Source organism: Eptatretus burgeri, chromosome 17, assembly GCF_056783735.1.
Source record: "Eptatretus burgeri isolate ZD-2024b chromosome 17, Ebu_testis_v1, whole genome shotgun sequence".
Lineage (NCBI taxonomy): Eukaryota > Metazoa > Chordata > Myxini > Myxiniformes > Myxinidae > Eptatretus > Eptatretus burgeri.
The window spans coordinates 2,486,444-2,506,835 of NC_140977.1; the positions used below are offsets into that span (position 1 = coordinate 2,486,444).

The 20,392-nt window shown below is 46.0% G+C and overlaps 1 protein-coding gene across 1 annotated transcript in view; it reads left to right on the forward strand.

Moving 5' to 3' along the window:
* The window catches only part of LOC147009090 (uncharacterized), a 76,836-nt gene that overhangs the window by 38,027 nt on the left and 18,417 nt on the right, over window positions 1-20,392 (forward strand). Inside the window, exons 6-8 of the mRNA XM_085862979.1 lie at window positions 4,192-5,362; window positions 10,449-10,707; window positions 11,181-11,748. Of these exons, the coding sequence (XP_085719105.1) occupies window positions 4,192-5,362; window positions 10,449-10,707; window positions 11,181-11,748 (1,998 nt within the window). The remainder of the gene's footprint in view (window positions 1-4,191; window positions 5,363-10,448; window positions 10,708-11,180; window positions 11,749-20,392) is intronic.

Here is a 20,392-nt window from a genome sequence, read left to right on the forward strand (position 1 = left end):
GCTTTCAGGTGAGCACCCAGGGGTATTGCCCCTATGTTTTCTCATTTCTCCTCGCATTTCTCTCTTTATGCCTGGTGTTGACTTAATGGTTAGGGTGGTGGACTTTGGATCCTAGCATCCTGAGTTCAAATCCCCTTCGCTGTTGAATTAATACGAGGTGGGGTTGACTCTGCTTGTCATCCTGAGGTCAGCAAAATGAGTGCCAGCTTGCTGGTATCCTGCGTCAGAGTGGCGACCCATCCAGGATTCTGCCCAATAGCCAAGGAGACTGCTTAGGCAGCACCAACCGTCCGTCGGTCCGTCTCCTTTTTCGTCTTCTCCGACCAGCTGAAATTTGGCAGCAACATTTCTCTCCCGACTGGTAACAGGGATCGTAAACCTCGTTTCAGTCACATGACTTTAATAAGGTCAAAATAGTAAATTCCTTCCAAAATCTTCTTTTCCAGACCCACAATCAGAATGCTACAAAATTGGGTTCCAACATTAGGCCATGGTCGGGATGTTAAATTGCGGAGGTCATGCCGATCACATGACCGGACATGTGTCAAAATGGCAGTCATGCAAATTTCTTCCAAAATCTTCTTTTCCAGACCCCCCAGTCAGAATGCTACAAAATTTGGGTTACAACATTAGGACACAGTCCTGATGTTAAATTGCGGAGGCCATGTTGATCAGGTGACCGGAAGTGTCTCAAAATATCGGTCACACCAGTTCGTTCCATAATCTTCTCCACTCCTAATCCACCAGTCAGAATGCTACCAAATTTGGATAACAACATTAGGCAAAGGGGATGGCTAAATTGCCAAAGTCGTGCCGATCATGTGACCGGAAGTGTGTCAAAATGGCCGGCTTAGTCAATTTTTGGGAAAAAAAAATCGCATAAATTCCTTCAAAAATCTTCTCCAGATCCACCAGTCAGAATGCTACCAAATTTGGATGACAATATTAGGACAGGGCCTAATGTTAAATTGTGGAAGCCATGCTGATCACGTGACCGGAAGTGTGTCAAAATGGCGGTCACGCACATTCAATTAACTGTTCAAACATGGCCTGGATGGAACAATCCCGCAAGCCTCATGGCCAGACCGCTCACAATTGGGGAAGGTTCTTACCCTAGGCTCCTCCCCGCTTGGCCCCTACCCCGGATCACCTACGAGCACACGTTCCTCACCATCCGCAATTATCCCTCAAACACGATGCTAAAAGCGGGGTGAAGAAATTAGTTCACTTCGGTTTTCTTTTCTTGTCTGTCTATCTGTCTTTCTACAAGCGTCAGTTTATGATCAAGGAACAATGAGGAATTTGTCTCAATTGCACATGATAATAATTCCAAACAGGAAACTTACCGTTTTTATGGATGTCACAAATAACACAAACAACAGGCAGAAGGAACTTATGTAACATACCAAATAAGGTGGTGTAAAAGACATTGCAGCAAAGGCAGTATTTAAATTGGATTATATACTTGAACATTGCAGAACACAAATCGGCTTTTGGCACTTTCAAAACCCTTCCATTTAGCAGTACTTGAGCCTGGTGTTGGCTTAGTGGTTGGGGTGGCGGCTTGGGATCCTAGGGTCCTGAGTTCAAGCCCTGTTGGGCCGCTAAATTAATACACCAGGAGGTTGACTCAGCCTGTCATCCTTCCAAGGTTGGCCAAATGAGTACCAGTGCACTGGTAAGGGGGACACTGCATCAGCGGCATAGCCGCGTCCCAACCAATGATGCAACCAGCAGCCACAAGGAGAGAAAGAGAAAAAGAGAGAGAAAAAGAAAGAGAAAAAGAGAAAGAGAGAGAAAAAAAGAGAAAGAAAGAGAAAGAGAAAGAGAAAGAGAAAGAGAGAAAGAGAGAAAGAGAGAGAAAGAGAGAGAGAGAGAGAAAGAGAGAAAGAGAGAAGAGAGGAGAGAGAAGAGAGAAGAGAGAAGAGAGAAAGAGAGAAAGAGAGAAGAGAGAAAGAGAGAAGAGAGAAGAGAGAAGAGAGAAGAGAGAAGAGAGAAGAGAGAAGAGAGAAGAGAGAAGAGAGGAGAGAAGCACTTCGCCAAAATATTGTTGCAGACTTGGGGTTGGGGGTGAGAAGGCCATGGGGCAGGGGGTGAAGCTACCTCGGGTTCCCACCAGACTCTCCGGAATCGCAGACCATTGCACACAGATAACTCCGTGACGCGGTGGGTCGCTAATCAACCGTGAATGCCAATAACTCAACCACGTGACTTAGGGTCCTCTGTCTGCTGGATACCGGTTACCTCACTGTCACATGATCTGATTACCGGGGGACACGCCCTCAATACGCCTTGTTCAAACCGGATCACCTTACCTGATCAGGTGCAGATGAGTGTAACCGCCAAGGGCGTACCAGCTAGGAAACAGATCGTTGGGGGATAATGTCCCGGGTAAGCTTGGATAGGGACCGTGCTGGACCAATGAAGGAAAATATGAAAACAAGCTGGGAACATTTCTATATAAAGCATTTGTTTACAATTTGTGAGGAAAGGTATGTGGCACAGTGAATGGGATTTATAATGATGTACAGCAGGGATAGCAAGGAATTTGTGGGGTGCGACAAAAGGCAAGCAATTTACAAAAGCAGACACAGAGCAGACTTATCCCGTTATCACTTCTACAATCTTAACTTATGCTATGACAGGTGCCATCACATACACACACACGCACAAACCCGATGAAGATTAGATAGCCAGAAGGAAAGAGAGCAGATGAGGACTAGTGGCCTCTCAATACCTGGTGCGGTCGGCCAACCGCGCAACCCAGTATGCTTTGGGGGACACTCCACTTGAGCGATCCCACCTTAAGAGTCGGCGTGTTATCTCCTGCTTAATCACTTTGCCGGGGATCGTGGAAGCGTGTGCTCCGCACTGGTCCCAGAAGAACGTCTGTCGCACACAAACCCTGAGTGTAGATGCAGCGACAGGCAGATAACGAGGAGCGGTGAAGAGAGGGCAGAGAGAGGCGAAGGAGAGAGCAAGGCAAACAGGCGCAGACGAATATGAGGCAGCCAGGCGAAGAAGTGGGCAAAGCAGGCAGGTGGGGAAGAGCAGAGAGAGGACGGCTTCACAATCCGCCTTTTATAAGCCCCGGGTGAAGGGCGGGGTGACGGTCCGAAGCGACGTGCCGTGACCTGAATCGCGCTTCCTTATTGGGCCACGGCGGTCATAGCCCCGCCCTGCCAGGCTCCTGGGGCCGGAAGTGGTCTCATGCGCACATCCGGCATGACACGGCCCGGAGCCCCGTACTGAACTCCTGCACCGCCCCCCCCCGCCCACCCTGCCGTGTTCTGGCGACTGGACAAGGGTCGTGTCTGTACTGCGCGCCAACCCGGGGCACTCCCGGCGAGACATGGCCGGCGCTGCCAATGCATTTGGCCCTTCCCCACGCCATGTGGTCCGAGTGGCCTGGGCCATGCAGCATGCCTCTGTTTGGTGGCAAATTGTATCGATGCGGAGGTGTGAGGAGGTGCGGGATGATTTTTCCCATGTGCGGGAGATGTTGGTGGTCGAGGTGGTGAGTTTTTGGTGAGTGAAGGTTGAGCAAGGTGAGATGCCATTGTAAATTGGTGCGCAGATTTGAATGAAAGGGCATGCGCCGGGGAGCGTCCTCGTTGGTGTGATTCTTCCACAGGCAGCCGCCTGGGTGCTGTGCTTGACTTGATTTGTACCTTGGATAACAGGAAAGAGTTGGATGGAAATCAGGAATGAAGATAGATATAGTTATTAGATCTAGCGATTAGACCCACGCAAAGCACTTTATCCCGTTAACCCACTAGACATGAGGGGAAGGTCTGACTGCACGAAGACTAACTAAATAACTGCTGGCGATCACTGTATGTTGGGTGTCATTGCCTTAGTAGAGGCATGCGGTTTTGCAGAACCGCTACAATATTATGGCATTTTATGTCATCACTAGCAATTAAATTTTCCACTCGCAGACCCTACCCATGCCCTTCTTTCTCAAGACTGCATGTGGAAAGGTGTTCTTTGAACTCAAGTTGGGCAGGTTTTAATTTCTGCTTTCATTGAATGCTTCATACATATAGATTCCACCTTGTGATGGATAAGCACAGACAAAGGGGCAGTTTTTTTAAAATGAAAAATCGAGTCCATTGTGCTTGTTTTTAGTGTTGTATGTTTCACAGCAATAGTGATTTATTGATGTTTTTTTCTGAATTGTCTTTGCAGAGAATCGATTGAAAATGGTTTCTTGTTCCAAGTCAAGTTCTCAGTTGTTTGACAGTGAAGTTTCTTTCAATCAGAAGATGACACAGACTTCTTGTCAGGATGTCAACGCATACAGCAGCGTATCGACTAAAAACAATTGTATTGAAACATTCAAAAGAATTGAAAGGAACGAGAAGCCGCACAAGTGTTCTGTTTGCAAGAAAACATTTATCTCATTAAAATCTTTAAAGAGATGTCAAGCAATACACAGACGTGAGATGCCATACAAGTGCACTGTGTGCAGCATGGAATTCTATTGGTTATCATCATTGAATTATCATCGAGTGAAACACACAGGAATGAAGCCTTATAAGTGTCCTGTGTGCAGCAAGGATTTTTCTCATTCATCGTCTTTACAAACACATCTAAAGTTGCACACAGGAGAGAAGCCTTATAAATGTCCTGTGTGCAGCAAGGATTTTGCTCGTTCATCATATTTACAAATACATGAAAAGATACACTCCGGAGAGAAGCCGCACAAGTGCACTGAATGCCTCAAGGCTTTTATTCGTATCTCAAGGTTGAAGCAGCACCAAAGAGTACACACCAGAGAGAAGACAAAGAAGCCTTTTGTGTGTTCTGTGTGCAGCAAGTCGTTTCCTCATTTTTCACGTCTGGAAAGCCATCAAAAAACACACACCGGAGAGAAGCCTTACGCGTGCTCTCAATGCCTCAAGGCTTTTATGTTTCTCTCCAAGTTGAAGCGGCATCAAATAACACACACGAGAGAGAAGAAAAAGAAGCATTTTGCGTGTTCTGTGTGCGGCAAGGTGTTTGCTCGTGCTTCATGTTTGAAAACGCATCAAAAAATCCACACAGGAGAAAAGCCCTACCAGTGTTCTGTGTGCAACAAGCAATTTGCTCATGTTTCACGTTGGAAAACGCATCAAAATATCCACACAGGAGAGAAGCCGTTCCAGTGTACTGTGTGCAAGAAGCAATTCTCTTGGTTATCATCCTTCAACTATCATAAAGTAAAACACACTGGGGAAAAGCCCCATAAATGTCTTGTGTGCAGCAAAGGTTTTGTTTCTTCATCATCTTTACAAACACATCGAAAGATACACACAGGAGAGAAGCCCCAGAACAATCATGGAAACACAAACCAGATCCGATGGTTGAAAATGAACAAGTAATTATCACGTGTGACACGATGATCCCATCAAGTGTGGACATTTGCAAACAAAGCATTGCGCTCAGACATGGTGCTCAAATACAAAAAGGAGAAATCGGCATTGTTGATCGAGGTCTCGGTTCCCAATGACTTCAGACTAAATGCCACAGAAACTTGGAAAATGACCAAATACCAGGATCTGAAAAATGAGGTCAAGAGGATGTGGAAATTGAAGAAAGCTGAAATTGTCCCAGTGATAGTTGGAGCTACAGGATCGATGAAGAAAACCATTACTGAGTATTTAAAAATAATTCCTGGGAATATCACTACAAACGAGTTACAAGTGGAGGATGTCAGAGGTTCAGTGAAGATTCTGAAAAGAGCTCTTGGAACGAGGCTGTGAGAACGGAACTTCACAGTTTGGTTCATGAATTACAATCCTTTCCCAAAAAATAGATGGAGATTTTGATTTCTGGGAGAACTTCCTCCCACCTCCTGAAACCCGCAAATGGATATAACAACCAACCAGAGAAGTATTGAGTGGTAATAAATGCCCAAGTCCAAGGACAATGCTCCAATTGTTTTAATAACATGGCAAATTTGAGTTAATCGGACAAGTGTAGGTTCTGATAGAAACAGAGCCTCAGTCACCTTCTCTGGGGATATTAAAAAAATTCATGTAAGAACAGTTTTCGAGATTGCTTTTGGTTTGTGCTTTCATGATGTATCTGACTGAGATCTTGAAGTTTTTTGCAGATGTTACAATGGATTGCTGTACATACATTGTTGTGCCTTTATGTATACAGTTGTTCTGACCGTCGTTTTTTTTCCATCTCAAAAGAAGGTGTAGGTACTCTGTTTCTATATTGCAGAACCTACGCTTGGCCAATTGGTTCACTCCTGCCATCTTCTTCAAGCCATTGTTATCATGTCCTTCGTCTTCGGAATTTATTGTGACTCGTTCCCCATCACAGTTAAACTAACCTCATCTTTGCCACTCCACTGAGCTTTTATTGTCCATTCCCAATCTGTCCAGCTCTTTTTCAAAAGAAAATCTTTTTGCTCTTTTGTTTTTTTTTTTCTCCAATTGTAAAAATATCCTTGTTGGTCTTTCATTATATAATTTTTCCTTGGTCTTTGCAATCATTGGGTTTGTGTTCGCTGCCGTTTCAATTTCCTGTGTAACATAATGGAACCACACTTGTTCTTGCAAATGTTTTCTGCATGGACTATTTAGCCAGTCCACCATAGACCATGGTGACTCGGTCGGATGCAGAGCCTTGTAGAGGGGCGTATTGGGGAAGACACGTGGGCTGGAACGACCCGCAAGATGGCGTGCTCACAGCTGCAGTTGACCAATGATTGAGATTGGCCTTGCATGAAGGTGGTCCCGACATTTACAAAGGCCTGAGCGTGGCGCCCACGACAGTTGTTGTTGGAATCGGACCATTAGAGAGGCAGCATCCCACTCCTCTCTCTTTGTTTGGTTGTTTCTTTGCATCGCCCTACCTCTTCACATCACCACCCTCCAACATCACCATACCACACCATCCCTGCACTGCACCATCCCCCGCGCAACACCACACCATCCCACACAGGCCATACTGGACCCAAAATCAGCTCATGCCTTGCTCAAGCCCTCGCCTATTCCACATTGTTATGTGAATCCTCGTATTTATTTTTGGTGCCACAGTCGGTCATTTATTTTCACAATAACTATGTGCGTATGCCTCCTGACTCATTTGTCCTTTGAACACCTGGTCTGTCCTGTTCTTTATAATAGTATATTGTCTGGCCATATCCCCATATTTCTTTAAATAATCCCCATTTTAATTGTCACGTTTTCCTCGTTTTTTCCCCCCTCCCCTGTGTTGTGCCGCCAAGTCCGGCCTTGGATTCGAGTAATCCTTGGGTTTTTAAAAAAGGTTAATTAGTTGTTAAGTGTACGCAGTATTAATTTGGTAAGCTTTGTGATCTTCAGAAGTGTAAAAAGCTCCTGGCACAACAGGTAGCATTCATCAGACCCATCAACGTGACAACTGGAGTCAGTCGTGAGAATAGGACCATGGTTCGAATCTCCATGCTTCTGGTATCACGAGTGTGCGATTCGTCCCAACGTCCCCAAGGAAAATTAAAAATCCAATTTGAGCGCAAAAAGTGCGATTGGCATTGTCAAATTTAAGAGAGAATTTTTTTCCTTTCGGATTGAGAGTGTGTGAGAAAATAAACAAGATGACAGATGTTCCCATAATGACGGATAGTGAGGAACCTATTACTCTGAGGCAAGCCGGGGGACAGGGTAAGGTGAAGATGTTAGGCTTGGAACCTCCCTCACTCCTGACGCAGCTTTGAGCCCCTCCCCTGTGGGTTTTGAGTGGGTGAGTCAGGTGGCTGATGTGACATCCACCCAGGAAAGTATACCAGTGTGAGTACAGGTCATCATGAAAAAAAAAATCATTCATTCCTTTATGAGCATGGATGCTTCTGTTGGTATGATGTCCATTCATTACTCCATTTATGGATTACTGGGTTAGATCATTATGTTAGCAAGCCCGGCATCCTTGTATCTTTTCCCAATGCATGCCAGGTCGGTCATCTTCGTGTAGAACATCGCAAGCCTGATAACTAATGTCTTTTCGAGGTTCTGATCATGCCAACGTATTTGCTGAGAATCCGGTGAGCAGGATCAGCGTCAGGAAAACGAGCCACGTGTCCATACAGCCGCAGCTGGTGGTCACGGGCTACGCAGGTAACAAATATATTCTGAGTCTCTCTCAGCAACCGCTCATTGGACACAAAGTCTGACCAGCAAAAGCTAAGAATTTTCCGAAGAGACCTGGTACCGAAGGAATTCAGTCACAGTCTCAGATCCTTGCTCAGAGTCAAAGTCCCACATCCGTAATGCAAGATTGGAAGGATCAGAGACTTAAAGACTCAGACTTTTGTCCTGCGTTGGTACCGACAGTGCCACACCCCATGATCCAGTGAATCCATGACTCCGCACTATCTACCTCTGACTCACAACATGTGGAGACATGAATATCACCACCGAGGGAAGTGATATTCTCGGTGACCTCAACATCCTCACCACAAACGGATACAGACAAGATTGCAACATCCAAGATGTCATTGAAAGCCTGGAACTTAGTTTTGACTCAGGAAACCCGTAATCCCAGCAGCTCCGACTCCTCATTCAGCACCTCGAGGGTCCCCGTAAGGATATCTAGAGTCTCCGCACAAACGACTGCATAGTCTGCAAAATCAAGGTCAGAGATCTTGACATTCCCAAACGATGCACCGCAGCTTGATCTATCTGATATCCTCCCCAGAATCCAGTCCATACAAGTGCTGAAAAGTATGGGGGCCAGTATACACCCCTGACAAACTCGAGTAACAACGGAAAATAAGTCAGGTATGGAACCAGTACACCTCACAGCACTCAGTACCAGAATATAGTTCAGAAATCAGATTGATCAGTTGTGGTGGAACCCCACGAAGATTGAGAATCCTTCAAGAGGACATCCCTATTCACTGAATCAAACGCTTTGCGGAGATCAACACAGGCTGCAAGCAGCCCCTGCCGAAACTCTCGTCTGCGTTCGGTGAGGACACGAAGGGCAAGGATACGGTCAATCGTTGACCTCTTTGGTGTAAAGCCTGACTGCTCTGGACGTTGGTGCTCAAGCAGATGGCGGGAACCCTATCTAGAATTATCCGAGCAAAGACCTTGCCCGGTACTGAGAACAGCGTCACCCCTCGGTAGTTGTTGCAGTGCTGACTGTGTGCAGAACGACAAGACGTGCAAATCCACGGTGGGCCAATGCAGCCACATGCAACATCCGTAGTACCAAAACACTTTATGTGGGTTCTGATGTACATATGTTAGCCGATTCCGTGCTGGCTGGAGCCAGTCCGTACGAGCTTCATCGTTTGAATCCATCCTCTACAGAAACATGCGTCAAAAACGTTGCCACAATGTATCGATGGAGTGGAACACCGATGATCTTAACTGTGATGCAGCATCACCAAGGTTGTTGTGCTGAGGCGGTTGTTGTTGATCCATGATCTGAGTATCACACACTGGGTCACGTTGTTCACTGGTGTTGAGGAACATTATGAGCATCAGGGCACATCAAATCCCTTACATTTGGGTGTTGCTCTGAAACACAAGGGCTTCCGGTGTATCTTGATGTTGTTTTATGTTCTAGGAATTAACACGAGCATGTGATGTCCAGGGGTTATGGCGAGCATTCCCCATGGGTCCAAAGTTAAAATTTCCCAGTGCTTAGTGGCTGTAAGCACCTGTTGGGATGTAAGGTCATTGAAACCTGGAAGTAAGACAGAACTTTGGCCAATGGCTTAGTTTTCCACACGATCTGCATGTGTCATTGCGAGCAGGTCATCTGTTCGGTGTTGGAGGATGTGAGGTTCCACAGTTTTTGCACTTGCTGAGCCTGGGGCCAACAATGGACATGTTTACATTGTTTGTTATCAATGTCACTCATAGTGTGCAACTGTTTGAGGTGTGTGGCAGAGGCTTCATGTGTGCACCCCAATTTCGAGGCACCATTGAGAGCAAAGGTTTTGGGTTTTGCGAGAAGCTCCTTCTGGACATTGGCCATAAGGGTACTTGCAAGGATTTGCTCCATCACTTGCTCGTCTTCCTCTTGTTTGGAGCTAAAAATCACATTACTGGGAGAGATACTTGCACCAGCTGACAAAAGCATCCAATGACTCCCCGGAATTCCTGGTGTAATGACGAAGCTTCAGTCTACGGATTCTGAAGTTATCCGGTGGTTCCAGTTCCAGGAAGCAATTGAAAACATATGTTGGCTGCCGCTCATCTGTCAATGTCCTATGTATTGTACCGTTTGAGGACTTCCTCTCCAACTTGAAGCAGTATCGGTAACACCTAACCTGGCTTTCTCCATAATGCCTCTAACTTGGAAAAATATCTCCAGAACGAAAACTAAGGCAAGGTTGTATGAGAACAGTAAGATTTTACAATGGTTTGTCACCTGTTGAAATGACAGGCAGTTCAAGTAGAATTGTTTGTTGTTCCATAATTGGTATGACTCGGGATCAACTCGCCTGATCTGCCAAGGGATCAACTTGTTTGTGACAATATGGAGCTGAGGAAGGAGTTAAAGGCAATCCGTTCATCTGAAACTGATCCAATGTCAATGGTGACAGAAGCTGCTCTTCGTATGCATACTGACATCAGAGATGGCAACTGGCAAGAAATTGGTGAGCTGAGGTCCACACACAAGGAAGTGGACACCCGAGTCCTGATCCATGCTGCTAGTGCAGAAAAGGAAGGCTGTAAAGCAGTAGTTGTCATGGCTGAGGACACGTACAGTCTGGTGCTTTCTCTCTTAAGGCCATGAGCCAGACCCAGTAATTTTTGGCCACCGGTACCATCCAAGAGGAATTATACTCATCATAATTTTTGGCAGGGTATACATCTCTACAGTCAGAAACTATGTGATAGCATTGAATTGGTGGAAGCCTTTTGTGTGTTATTAGCCGTTTTGTAACCTCACCCCAAAATAAACTTTTCTGAAACCGGCGTAATACAGAAGAAGACATTCAATTTAAAACTAATGGTTCTCTCTTATTATAGGCTATATCTTCTTGAAAATTGTTAGGCACATAGCTCATGTTATTTGATTTTCAAAACAGTTGTTAAAACTAGCCCAGCATTTAGTGTTTGCAATTACAGGCACTGATAGTCCAGTACTGATACATTGCAGAACATATGATTTTGTTTTCATAAAAAGTGGTACGGAAGTTTTTTGCCCATTCCCTAATTAATGGATACCATGTTTAAATACAGGGGAAGGTTCTACATGCAACTGTGAATGACAAATGTTACAGAATCACATCTCAGGACAGTGAGGAGGTGCCAGCTCTTCAGTGCCAACAGGAAGAAGCAGATGGGTACCTACTTCTCCATGCTGCTCATGCAACAAGAGGGGGCTATCAGGCTGTAGTGATCTGCTCAGAGGACACAGATGTCTTCATAATGTCCTTGGCATTTCACGACAAGATTGGAGTCCCACTGTTCCAGAAATGTGGAACTAGAACCCGGACGAGGCTCGTTGACATCATAAAGGTTGCTGCCATTGTTGGCATAGATGTCTGCAGGGCTTTCATTGGGATGCATGCAGAAACAGGATGTGACACTGTCAGTGCATTTGCAGGCAAAGGGAAGACAAGTGCCTTGAAACTCTTGACCAGCAACAGGGAAACCCAGGACACATTGCTAGAGTTGGGTCATATATGGGACCTCTCCCAAGAATTGATGGACAAACTAGAGGCATTTACTTGCCTCCTCTATGCACCAAAGGCATCATCCACTAAGGTCAATGATCTCAGGTACGACCTATTCTGTGCTAAGAAAGGTGAGATAGAGAGCAACCAGCTTCCACCATGCAGGGACTGCTTAGTGAAACACGCACAAAGAACCAACTACCAGGTTGCAATATGGAGACGATGTCTTGAACAAGACCCGGAAGTACCAAGCAAGTCCTGTTGGCCGAGGATGGAAGATAGAAAAGGAACAAGTAGTTGAACAGTTGGTGGTGCACTGGATGGATGGTCAGCCAACACCTGAAACGATCCTTGATTTATTGGCCTGCAATTGTAAAAGGAAGTGTTCACTACCAAAATGTGTGCGTTTGTTAAACGGACTGAAATGCACTGATATGTGCAGACTGCCAGACTGCGAGAACCAGGCATCCATCTTTGAGTCAGACGATGCGGAAATTTTAGATGAGGATATTGAAGAACTGGATAATGATTATGATTTTTAAGTACATCTTGAACATTTTATATCACTTACAATCAGTGCATATGATCAGAGATGTCTTAGAAACTATAAAGGATCCCTCTTTGGTTCATAAGAAAATATGTTTATAAACAACACATTGGGCCTAGTTAATGGCCTTGTTAGTGTGGAACACCATTTGTGTTTCTATTCTGTAATTTTTTTCCTCACAGCAGAAGATTGTGTTTCATTTTCACATTTGACTCATTCATCAGATTGCACATGATTAACCATCTTGCCACTGTCTCATTGGTTTATATTGTGTAATACGGGTGTTTGATACCTTCATATGTGCATTATTGAGTGCCTAAATTCCTGAAATTCTGTATTTTTTGAGAAATTACAGGGAAAAAACATTAATCTTGTTCAGGAACATGCAATCATTTACTTTTGTTTGATTCTTGGAAAGTATCCTTCAATAACAACAGGGAAAATATCATGACATTGACCAAACTACATAAATGGTTTAGTTTGGATAAAAATTGAACAGTACCTCAGACAATTTACCAGGCATACATTTTGACGTTTGTAAACTGACTGTGCATCACTTGGCATCCTCATACAGTAACGACATTGCAAAAAGTACAAGTTCCAATTTTTAATCAAATGCACTCATCTGTGTGGCAGAATTTTTGAAATAGGATTTTAAAAATCACACCCATGTCTGAAGGAAGTGGTTAGGTTTGGCATTTTTAGTTTGAAATAGGCAAAGCCGAGAAACACGTGGAACCCTTTGGGAATTACCCTTTAGAACGCATTACAATTACCCTTTGGAACCCATTAGAATAACCCTTTAGAAGCCTTTATAATTACCCTTAAGAACCCTTCAGAACCCATTAGAATTACCCTTTAAAACACTTTACAATTACCGTTTAGAACCCATTACAATTACCCTTTAGAAGCCTTTATAATTACCCTTTAGAACCCACTAGAATTACCCTTTAGAACACTTTACAATTACCGTTTAGAACCCATTATAATTACCCTTTAGAACCCATTTGAATTACCCTTTACAACCCATTTGAATTACCCTTTAGAACACTTTACAATTACCGTTTAGAACCAATTAGAATTACCCTTTAGAACCCACTAGAACCCTTTAGAACCCATCATAATTACCTTTTAGAACCCTTTATAATCCATGAGAATTATCCTTTGGAATTACCCTTTGGAATTACCCTTTACAAATCATTAGAATTACCCTTTAGAATTCCAATGTAGAACCCTCTATAATCACCCTTTAGAATTCCTATGTAGAACCCTTTATATTTAACCTTTAGAACCCTTTACATCTCATTAGAATTACCCTTTAGAATTCCAATGTAGAACCCTTTATCATTGCCCTTTAGAACCCATTGGTACTCTAGAACCCTTTAGAACCATCATGGCCCTGAGCGGTTAGGTTAATCCCCCCAATCCAATTGTCGTGGACGGGCGGTTAACACTTACCAGGCGGTTTCCCTTCGAGGGAAACAGTTTCCCTTCGCTGAAACTTCGCTGAGCAGTTTCCCTTCGAGGTGAATACGTGATCCTCGGAGAAGTACAGCACAGGTGGTTTATCTGAAACCCATGACTGTATAACCCTTTATAATTAACCTTTAGAACCCTTTATCAATACCCTTTACACCCATTAAAACCCACTAGAATTACCTTTTAGAACTCTTTAGAATTACCCACTAGAACCCTTTTAACAATACCCTTTACACCCTTTAGAACCCACCAAAATTACCCTCAAGAATTATTCTTTAGAACCATCTTGAATTACCCTTTAGAACCCATAAGAATGACCTTTCAGAATTACTGTTTAGAACCCATAAGAATGACCTACAGAATTACCCTTTAGAACCCATTGGAATTACTCTGGGGCCCGTTGGTCGATTGGATGAAATTTCCATTGGTCTTCAAGGCCTTGCAGTATACCTGCCTGCTGTACTGCTTGAGCATTAGCTTGCCTTTCACCAAGCTCACTATGTGCTTGGGCCAGGGTGGAGATTATAGGTTAGGGTTGTTATTATTATTATTGCCAAATGGTACCACTATTATTATTGTTGTTAATATTGTCGTGGTCCTGAGCAGTTAGGTTAATCCCCCAAACCCAATTGTCGTTGACGGGCAGTTAACACCAGGTCAGGTCAGGTATGGGAGCACGTGCCAGAACAGCGCGTCGCTGCGTCCACTTTCCGCCGGTACTCCAGGGGCCTCCGTCTGGCCATCCCCCAGGCAGATGCCAGGCCCATCCCCATCTTCTTGAGATGATTGTCAACCTGCTGCAACCACGAGGCACGTGGTCGTCCCACTGGCCTCCTCCACTCATGAGACTCCCTCGCTGAGAGAATCTGGTGAGCAGGATCAGCATCAGGAAAACGAGCCACATGTCCATACAGCCGCAACTGACGCTCACGGACTATGCAGGTAACAAATCTCATCCGAGTCTCTCTCAGCAACCGCTCGTTGGACACAAAATCCGACCAGCAATAGCCAAGGATTCTCCGAAGAGACCTGGTACCAAAGGAATTAAGTCTCCGTCTCAGATCCTTGGTCAGAGTCCAAGTCTCGCACCCATAGAGCAAGACTGGAAGTACCATAGACCTGAAGACTCGGACTTTCGTCCTCCAGCACAGGTACCGGCAGCGCCACACCACATGATCCAGTGAATCCATGACTCCCCAGGCCTGACCCAGACGTCTATTGACCTCTGACTCGCAGCCAGCAGAGACATGAATATCACTGCCAAGGTAAGTGAATCTCTCCACGACCTCAACATCCTCACCACAAACAGACACAGACAGGACAGCAGCATCCAAGATGTCACCGAAAGCCTGGATCTTAGTTTTGACCCAAGAAACCCGTAATCCCAACGGCTCCGACTCCTCATTCAGCACCTCGAGGGCCCCCAAGAGGATGTCTAAAGTCTCTGCAAAGATGACTGCATCATCTGCAAAATCAAGGTCCGAGATCTTGACATTCCCAAACGATGCACCGCAACTTGATCTCTCCGACATCCTCCCTAAAATCCAGTCCATACAAGTGCTGAAAAGTGTGGGGGCAAGTACACATCCCTGACGAACTCCAGTAACAACTGGAAATAAGTCAGAGATGGTACCACCTCACTTCACAGCACTCTCAGTACCAGAGTAGAGTTCAGACATCAGATCGATCAGTTTTGGTGGCACCCCACGAAGACCAAGAATCCTTCAGAGGACATCCCGATTCACTGAATCGAACGCTTTACAGAGATCAACATAGGCTGCAAGCAGCCCCTGCCGAAACTCTCGTCTGCGTTCGGTGAGGACACCAAGTGCAAGGATACGGTCAATCGTTGACCTCTTTGGTGTAAAGCCTGACTGCTCTGGACGCTGGTGCTCAAGCAGATGGTGGCGAACCCTATCAAGAATTATCCGAGCAAAGACCTTGCCCGGCACTGAAAGCAGCGTCACCCCTCGGTAGTTGTTGCAGTCTTGGCGATCACCCTTCCCTTTCCAGAGAGGGACAACAAGGCCCCTCTTCCAGTCAGTTGGGATGATGCCTGTGTTCCAGGCAGAGCACAAAACTGCATGCAACGACACGAGTGCAGCATTTCCACCAGCCTTGAGAAGTTCGGCATGGATGCCACAAATCCCTGGAGCTTAGCCCCGTTTCAACTGGTTCACTGCAGCCCGTGTTTCCACAAGCGAAGGTGGACCACAGTTGATTCGAGGGTCAGCAACAGGGATTGTAACACCCTTGACGTCCAACTCGACAGCTGGGGGATCAGCCCGGTACATCTGCTCAAAGTAACCGGCCCAGCGGGCCTTCACTTCAGACTCCTCTGTCAAGAGCCTACCACTCTCTGCTCGAACTGCAGTGCTCCGAGGGATGGGCTTGGATGAACGTAATGCGCGAATTCCCCTGTAAGCGGGACGAGAATCACCTGTCCACAGGTGATGCTCTACCCCCTCACAGAATCCTCGCACATAGGCCTCCTTGTCCACCCTCAGTGCACGTACAGTTTTACGCCTCAGCTCCCTGAACAGCTCAGCTCTGCCATTCAGCCTGGCCCTGCGACTCTGGTCAATGGTATCCAGTGTCCCTTGAGAGACAAAATTCTTCTTTGCCCTGCGGTGAGCTCCAAGGCATCCACCGGCAACATCAAGGACGGTGGTCTTGAAGGCGTTCCACAACTCTTCAGGACCCCCCAAAGCACCCAGACCCCCCAAGTGTCCACTCAGCCTGTTCGCAAACTCCTCAGCTACTCTCTCATCCCTGAGCTTGGCAACATCCAGCCTAGGCTGGGATGGTACCATTCTCCAGGATTTAAGGTGCAGCTTTAGAGTTGTTACAACAAGCCTGTGGTCAGTATTGAGGAACTGAGCACTCCGGTAGACCCTGCAGTTCTGGATCATCCTCCAACGACCGTCAATGAGGACATGGTCAATCTCCTTTGCCACACCGCCAGCATTGGAATACCAAGTCCAGCGATGAGCTTGTGGGCGCTGAAACCATGAACCAGCCACCCTAAGTCCATGACTTCTTGCAAAGTCAAGGAACTTAGTGCTATTCTGGTTCATAGTTCCTGACCCATGGGGACCAACACACACCTCATAACCATCCCTATCAGTTCCAGTCGATGCATTGAAATCCCCCAAGACTAGAAGTGTATCTCGTCTGGGGCACTGATCAACCACAGACTCGAGTGTGGCGTAGAATGCATCCTTCACGGTGAGATCACTCGCCTCAGTCGGAGCATAAACAGAGACCATGGAAATGACACCTAAGGAGTGACGAATCCTTAATCTCATGGTACGCTCGTTGACCGGTGTTACCTCAATTATCATTGGGGTCAGCTTATTGGACACAGCTACAGCAACTCCTTGGGTATGGTAACCATCAGAGCGACCAGACCAATAGTAAGTGTAACCACCCACCATTATCTCGCCGCAATCCGGTCTCCGAACCTCAGAGAGAGCTGCAATCCCAATGTCCAAACGCTTGAGCTCAGATGATAACAGAGACAGGTGATCATCCTCTCTTAGGGATAGGACATTCCAGGCACCCACCCGAAGGGACCGCCTCAGGTTAACCCAAGGAGACCGCCGTCTGGTGGACGACACCTCAGCACCACTCCGACACACTCTCCCGCAATCTGACCCAGGGATGTTACCCCGTGGTTTCCCTCCTATCATCAAAGATTGGGGGTCCCGAAGGCTTTGCCCCAATCCCGTCATCCGGTGAGCTGCCCTGCGAAGGGAATCTGCACAGGAGGTACTCCCACGGAGTGGGTTTTCAGATTTTTTTTGCGTTTTTGCGTTTTGCGGAATGAAGGGTTTTACGGTGGCCGGAGTGCAAATCCTGCCACCAACCTCCTAATAAGAAGTGACCCAACTGCAGGAGGACGTCCGCAGACACAGTTGGGCACTAGATATGGATGGCCGTTGGCTCACAAGGAGCTCCTCCGCCCTTTGGCAGGTTTTGTTTTTAATCCTGCTGGGTGTCCATATCCAAACACCCTCCTCACCAGAAAACCTGGTGGGGGAGACGGTTTAGTCGCCGACAACCCGACCATGGAACAGGTTAGTACAGGTTTACATGGTACCTGTAGCAGGTCACAGATCGAACCTGACCTGACACTCAACATTGGATTCGGACAATAATCGTGCGGAATGCTCACGGTGGTGAGTGCGGTGAGAGAGGCACACCAGTTGTCCCATTGTTTCTTGAAATGTTTGGGAAGTGGTTCGTTCTATCAAGCGCAGCTCTGGCATTGTCGGGTAAGGTCATCTGATACAGCAACACCTTTTCCCATAACGACAGGTGCTGAGAAACCGAAGGGGTCATAAATGCTGTTGACTGTCGAAAGAACTCCACGCTTCGTGAAAGACTTGCCCATGTCGGGAATAGTGAAGATGATGGTATCTGTTTCCAAATCCCATGACACTCCAAGTGACCGCTGAACAAGTCGCAGGTTGGCAACAAGGTTAAGGTCACGTAAATTCTTTGCATGATCGCTGTCTGGAAAATAAGCCATCACTTCCATGCTGTTGGAAGTGATTTTTGTGCAGATACAGATTTGCAGGAGACAACATTGCCCTGGAACGAGTCAGGAGTTCTATGGCATCAACAGGGGTAGGTAAACTCACCAAACCATTATCGACATCGAAGTTCCTTTCCCTGTACGTCTTGCGTTGCATCCATATTTTTCTTCACTGTTCGACACGGATTTTTCGAAGTCCATAGACAACAATGGCGGGACTAGGAATGTTCCCAATTACGTGCACCCTCATACGATATTCGGAGCTGTCCACTTTGGGGTGTCTTAAACCAAAGAAATGGCAGAAAGTATTGGTGATCCTCACACACATAGAAACGATGGAACATTTCCTCTACATCAGCCACGATGGTGATGGTCTGTAGACAGGAACCCAATCAGGCTACTCCCAATCATCAGCAACGTCATGGAATCCATCATCACGTCTGACATCAAATATTTCCACTTCTTCAATGGCTTGATTTCCAATCATCAATTTGGATTCAGATCAGGTCACTCCACCATGGACATGCTGTTTCTGCTTTCCCAACAATGGATGGAGGTCCTCAATACCAGACATGAGATCAGAGCCATCTTCCTCAACATATCACGTGCTTTCAATACGGTCTGGCACCCTACCCTGCTCACCAAATTATCTTCTCTTCCTATGGTATCCAAGGCAATCTCTACTCATGCCTCGCAGACTTCCTCTCTTGTCACAGTCAATGTGTGGCTCTGAATGGAATTCTCTCATCCCCTCTTCCTGTCCAGGCTGGAGTTCCTCAAGACAGCGTTATGGACCCTGCTCATTTTCTGGTTTTCATCAATGATCTTCCCGACTCTCTGGAAAATCCTCTTTATCTCCCTGCTGATGACTCCACCCTCTGCCGTACCATTTGTCAACCCTCAGATCGGCAAGCCGCAGCCTCTTTCACTCAATGCATACTTGGATAAAATCCCAAACTGGTCCAACACTTGGAACATGTCTTGCAATCCTGGCAAATCTCACACTCTCCCTATGTCTCTCCGAAAGGACCGTCTGGAAAACATCCCCATATATTTTCTCAACAATCCTCTTGAACAAGTCCTTTCATTCAAGCTTTTGTACCTCACTGTCTTCCATGATCTTTCCTAGGAAAGCCACATTTCCAAGCTGGCCTCCAAAGCCAGCCACTGACTGGGCATCCTCCGTCGTGCAAAGTCCTTCCTTGGTACACCTGAGCTCCTGACTACAAAGCTTTCATCTGCAGCCTGATGGAGTTCTGCTCTCCACTCTGGGCTGGAGCTCCCACCTTACACCTAGCTCGACTTCACGCTGTGGAAACCAAGGTTTTATCGGATCATTTGTATCTACCGTGATGAAGTTGAGTCTTTGGCCCTTACTCTCTCACTGCAGGCAGGTCGGTGGTCTTTCTATCTTCTACCATCTCCTCTCTGGCCTCGTCCCCCCTGCTCTGTGTGTGATCTGCCCCCTCCCCCCTATATTTCCGCAGGGTGCCTCGGTCCACCAGCAACCCGCTTCTGGTGAAACTACCAAAATCAAGAATCACTGCTCACCTTCATTGTTTTATTCCTCTTTTTTCCCGCCTCTGGAACAAACTCCCACACTCTCTTCAATCCCACTCTTCTCTCCAGGTCTTCAAAACAACTGTTCACCACCATCTCTCATCTTCTCCCATCCAAAACAATGATCTTTTCTAACCATGTTAAGCCACCCAAAACCCACCTCCGTCAAATTCCCTGCTTTCCTTCCTGAAAGTCTCTGTAGTATCTATCTTGTTTTCCCCATGTACCCTGCCCCATCCCTCCCTCTCCCTTCCACAGATCTCCTGTCTCTGTTCCCAACTGTTTTGTGCTTCCCTCTCCCACCCCTCTTGTCTACTGCTCCCTTTGTTATATGTTCTGTGTGTTAGCTCTTATGCGAGCCTCGACAATGTATACAAATCATCGTCCATGCACCCTATTATGTCACAGTTTCTTGGCATAGGTTATGAACGTTATTATTTTAATTCCTCACTCACATGGGGTCATAGATGAGATACTGTATATGATGTTTCAGATTTTTCAGATAAGAATTTCATTTCGACCAATTATGACTGGAATACCACTTCTCCGATGATGTCATCGTTATCACCCAATATATACCCCATGGGGAGTTGATGATATATATATATATATATATATATATATATATATATATATATATATATATATA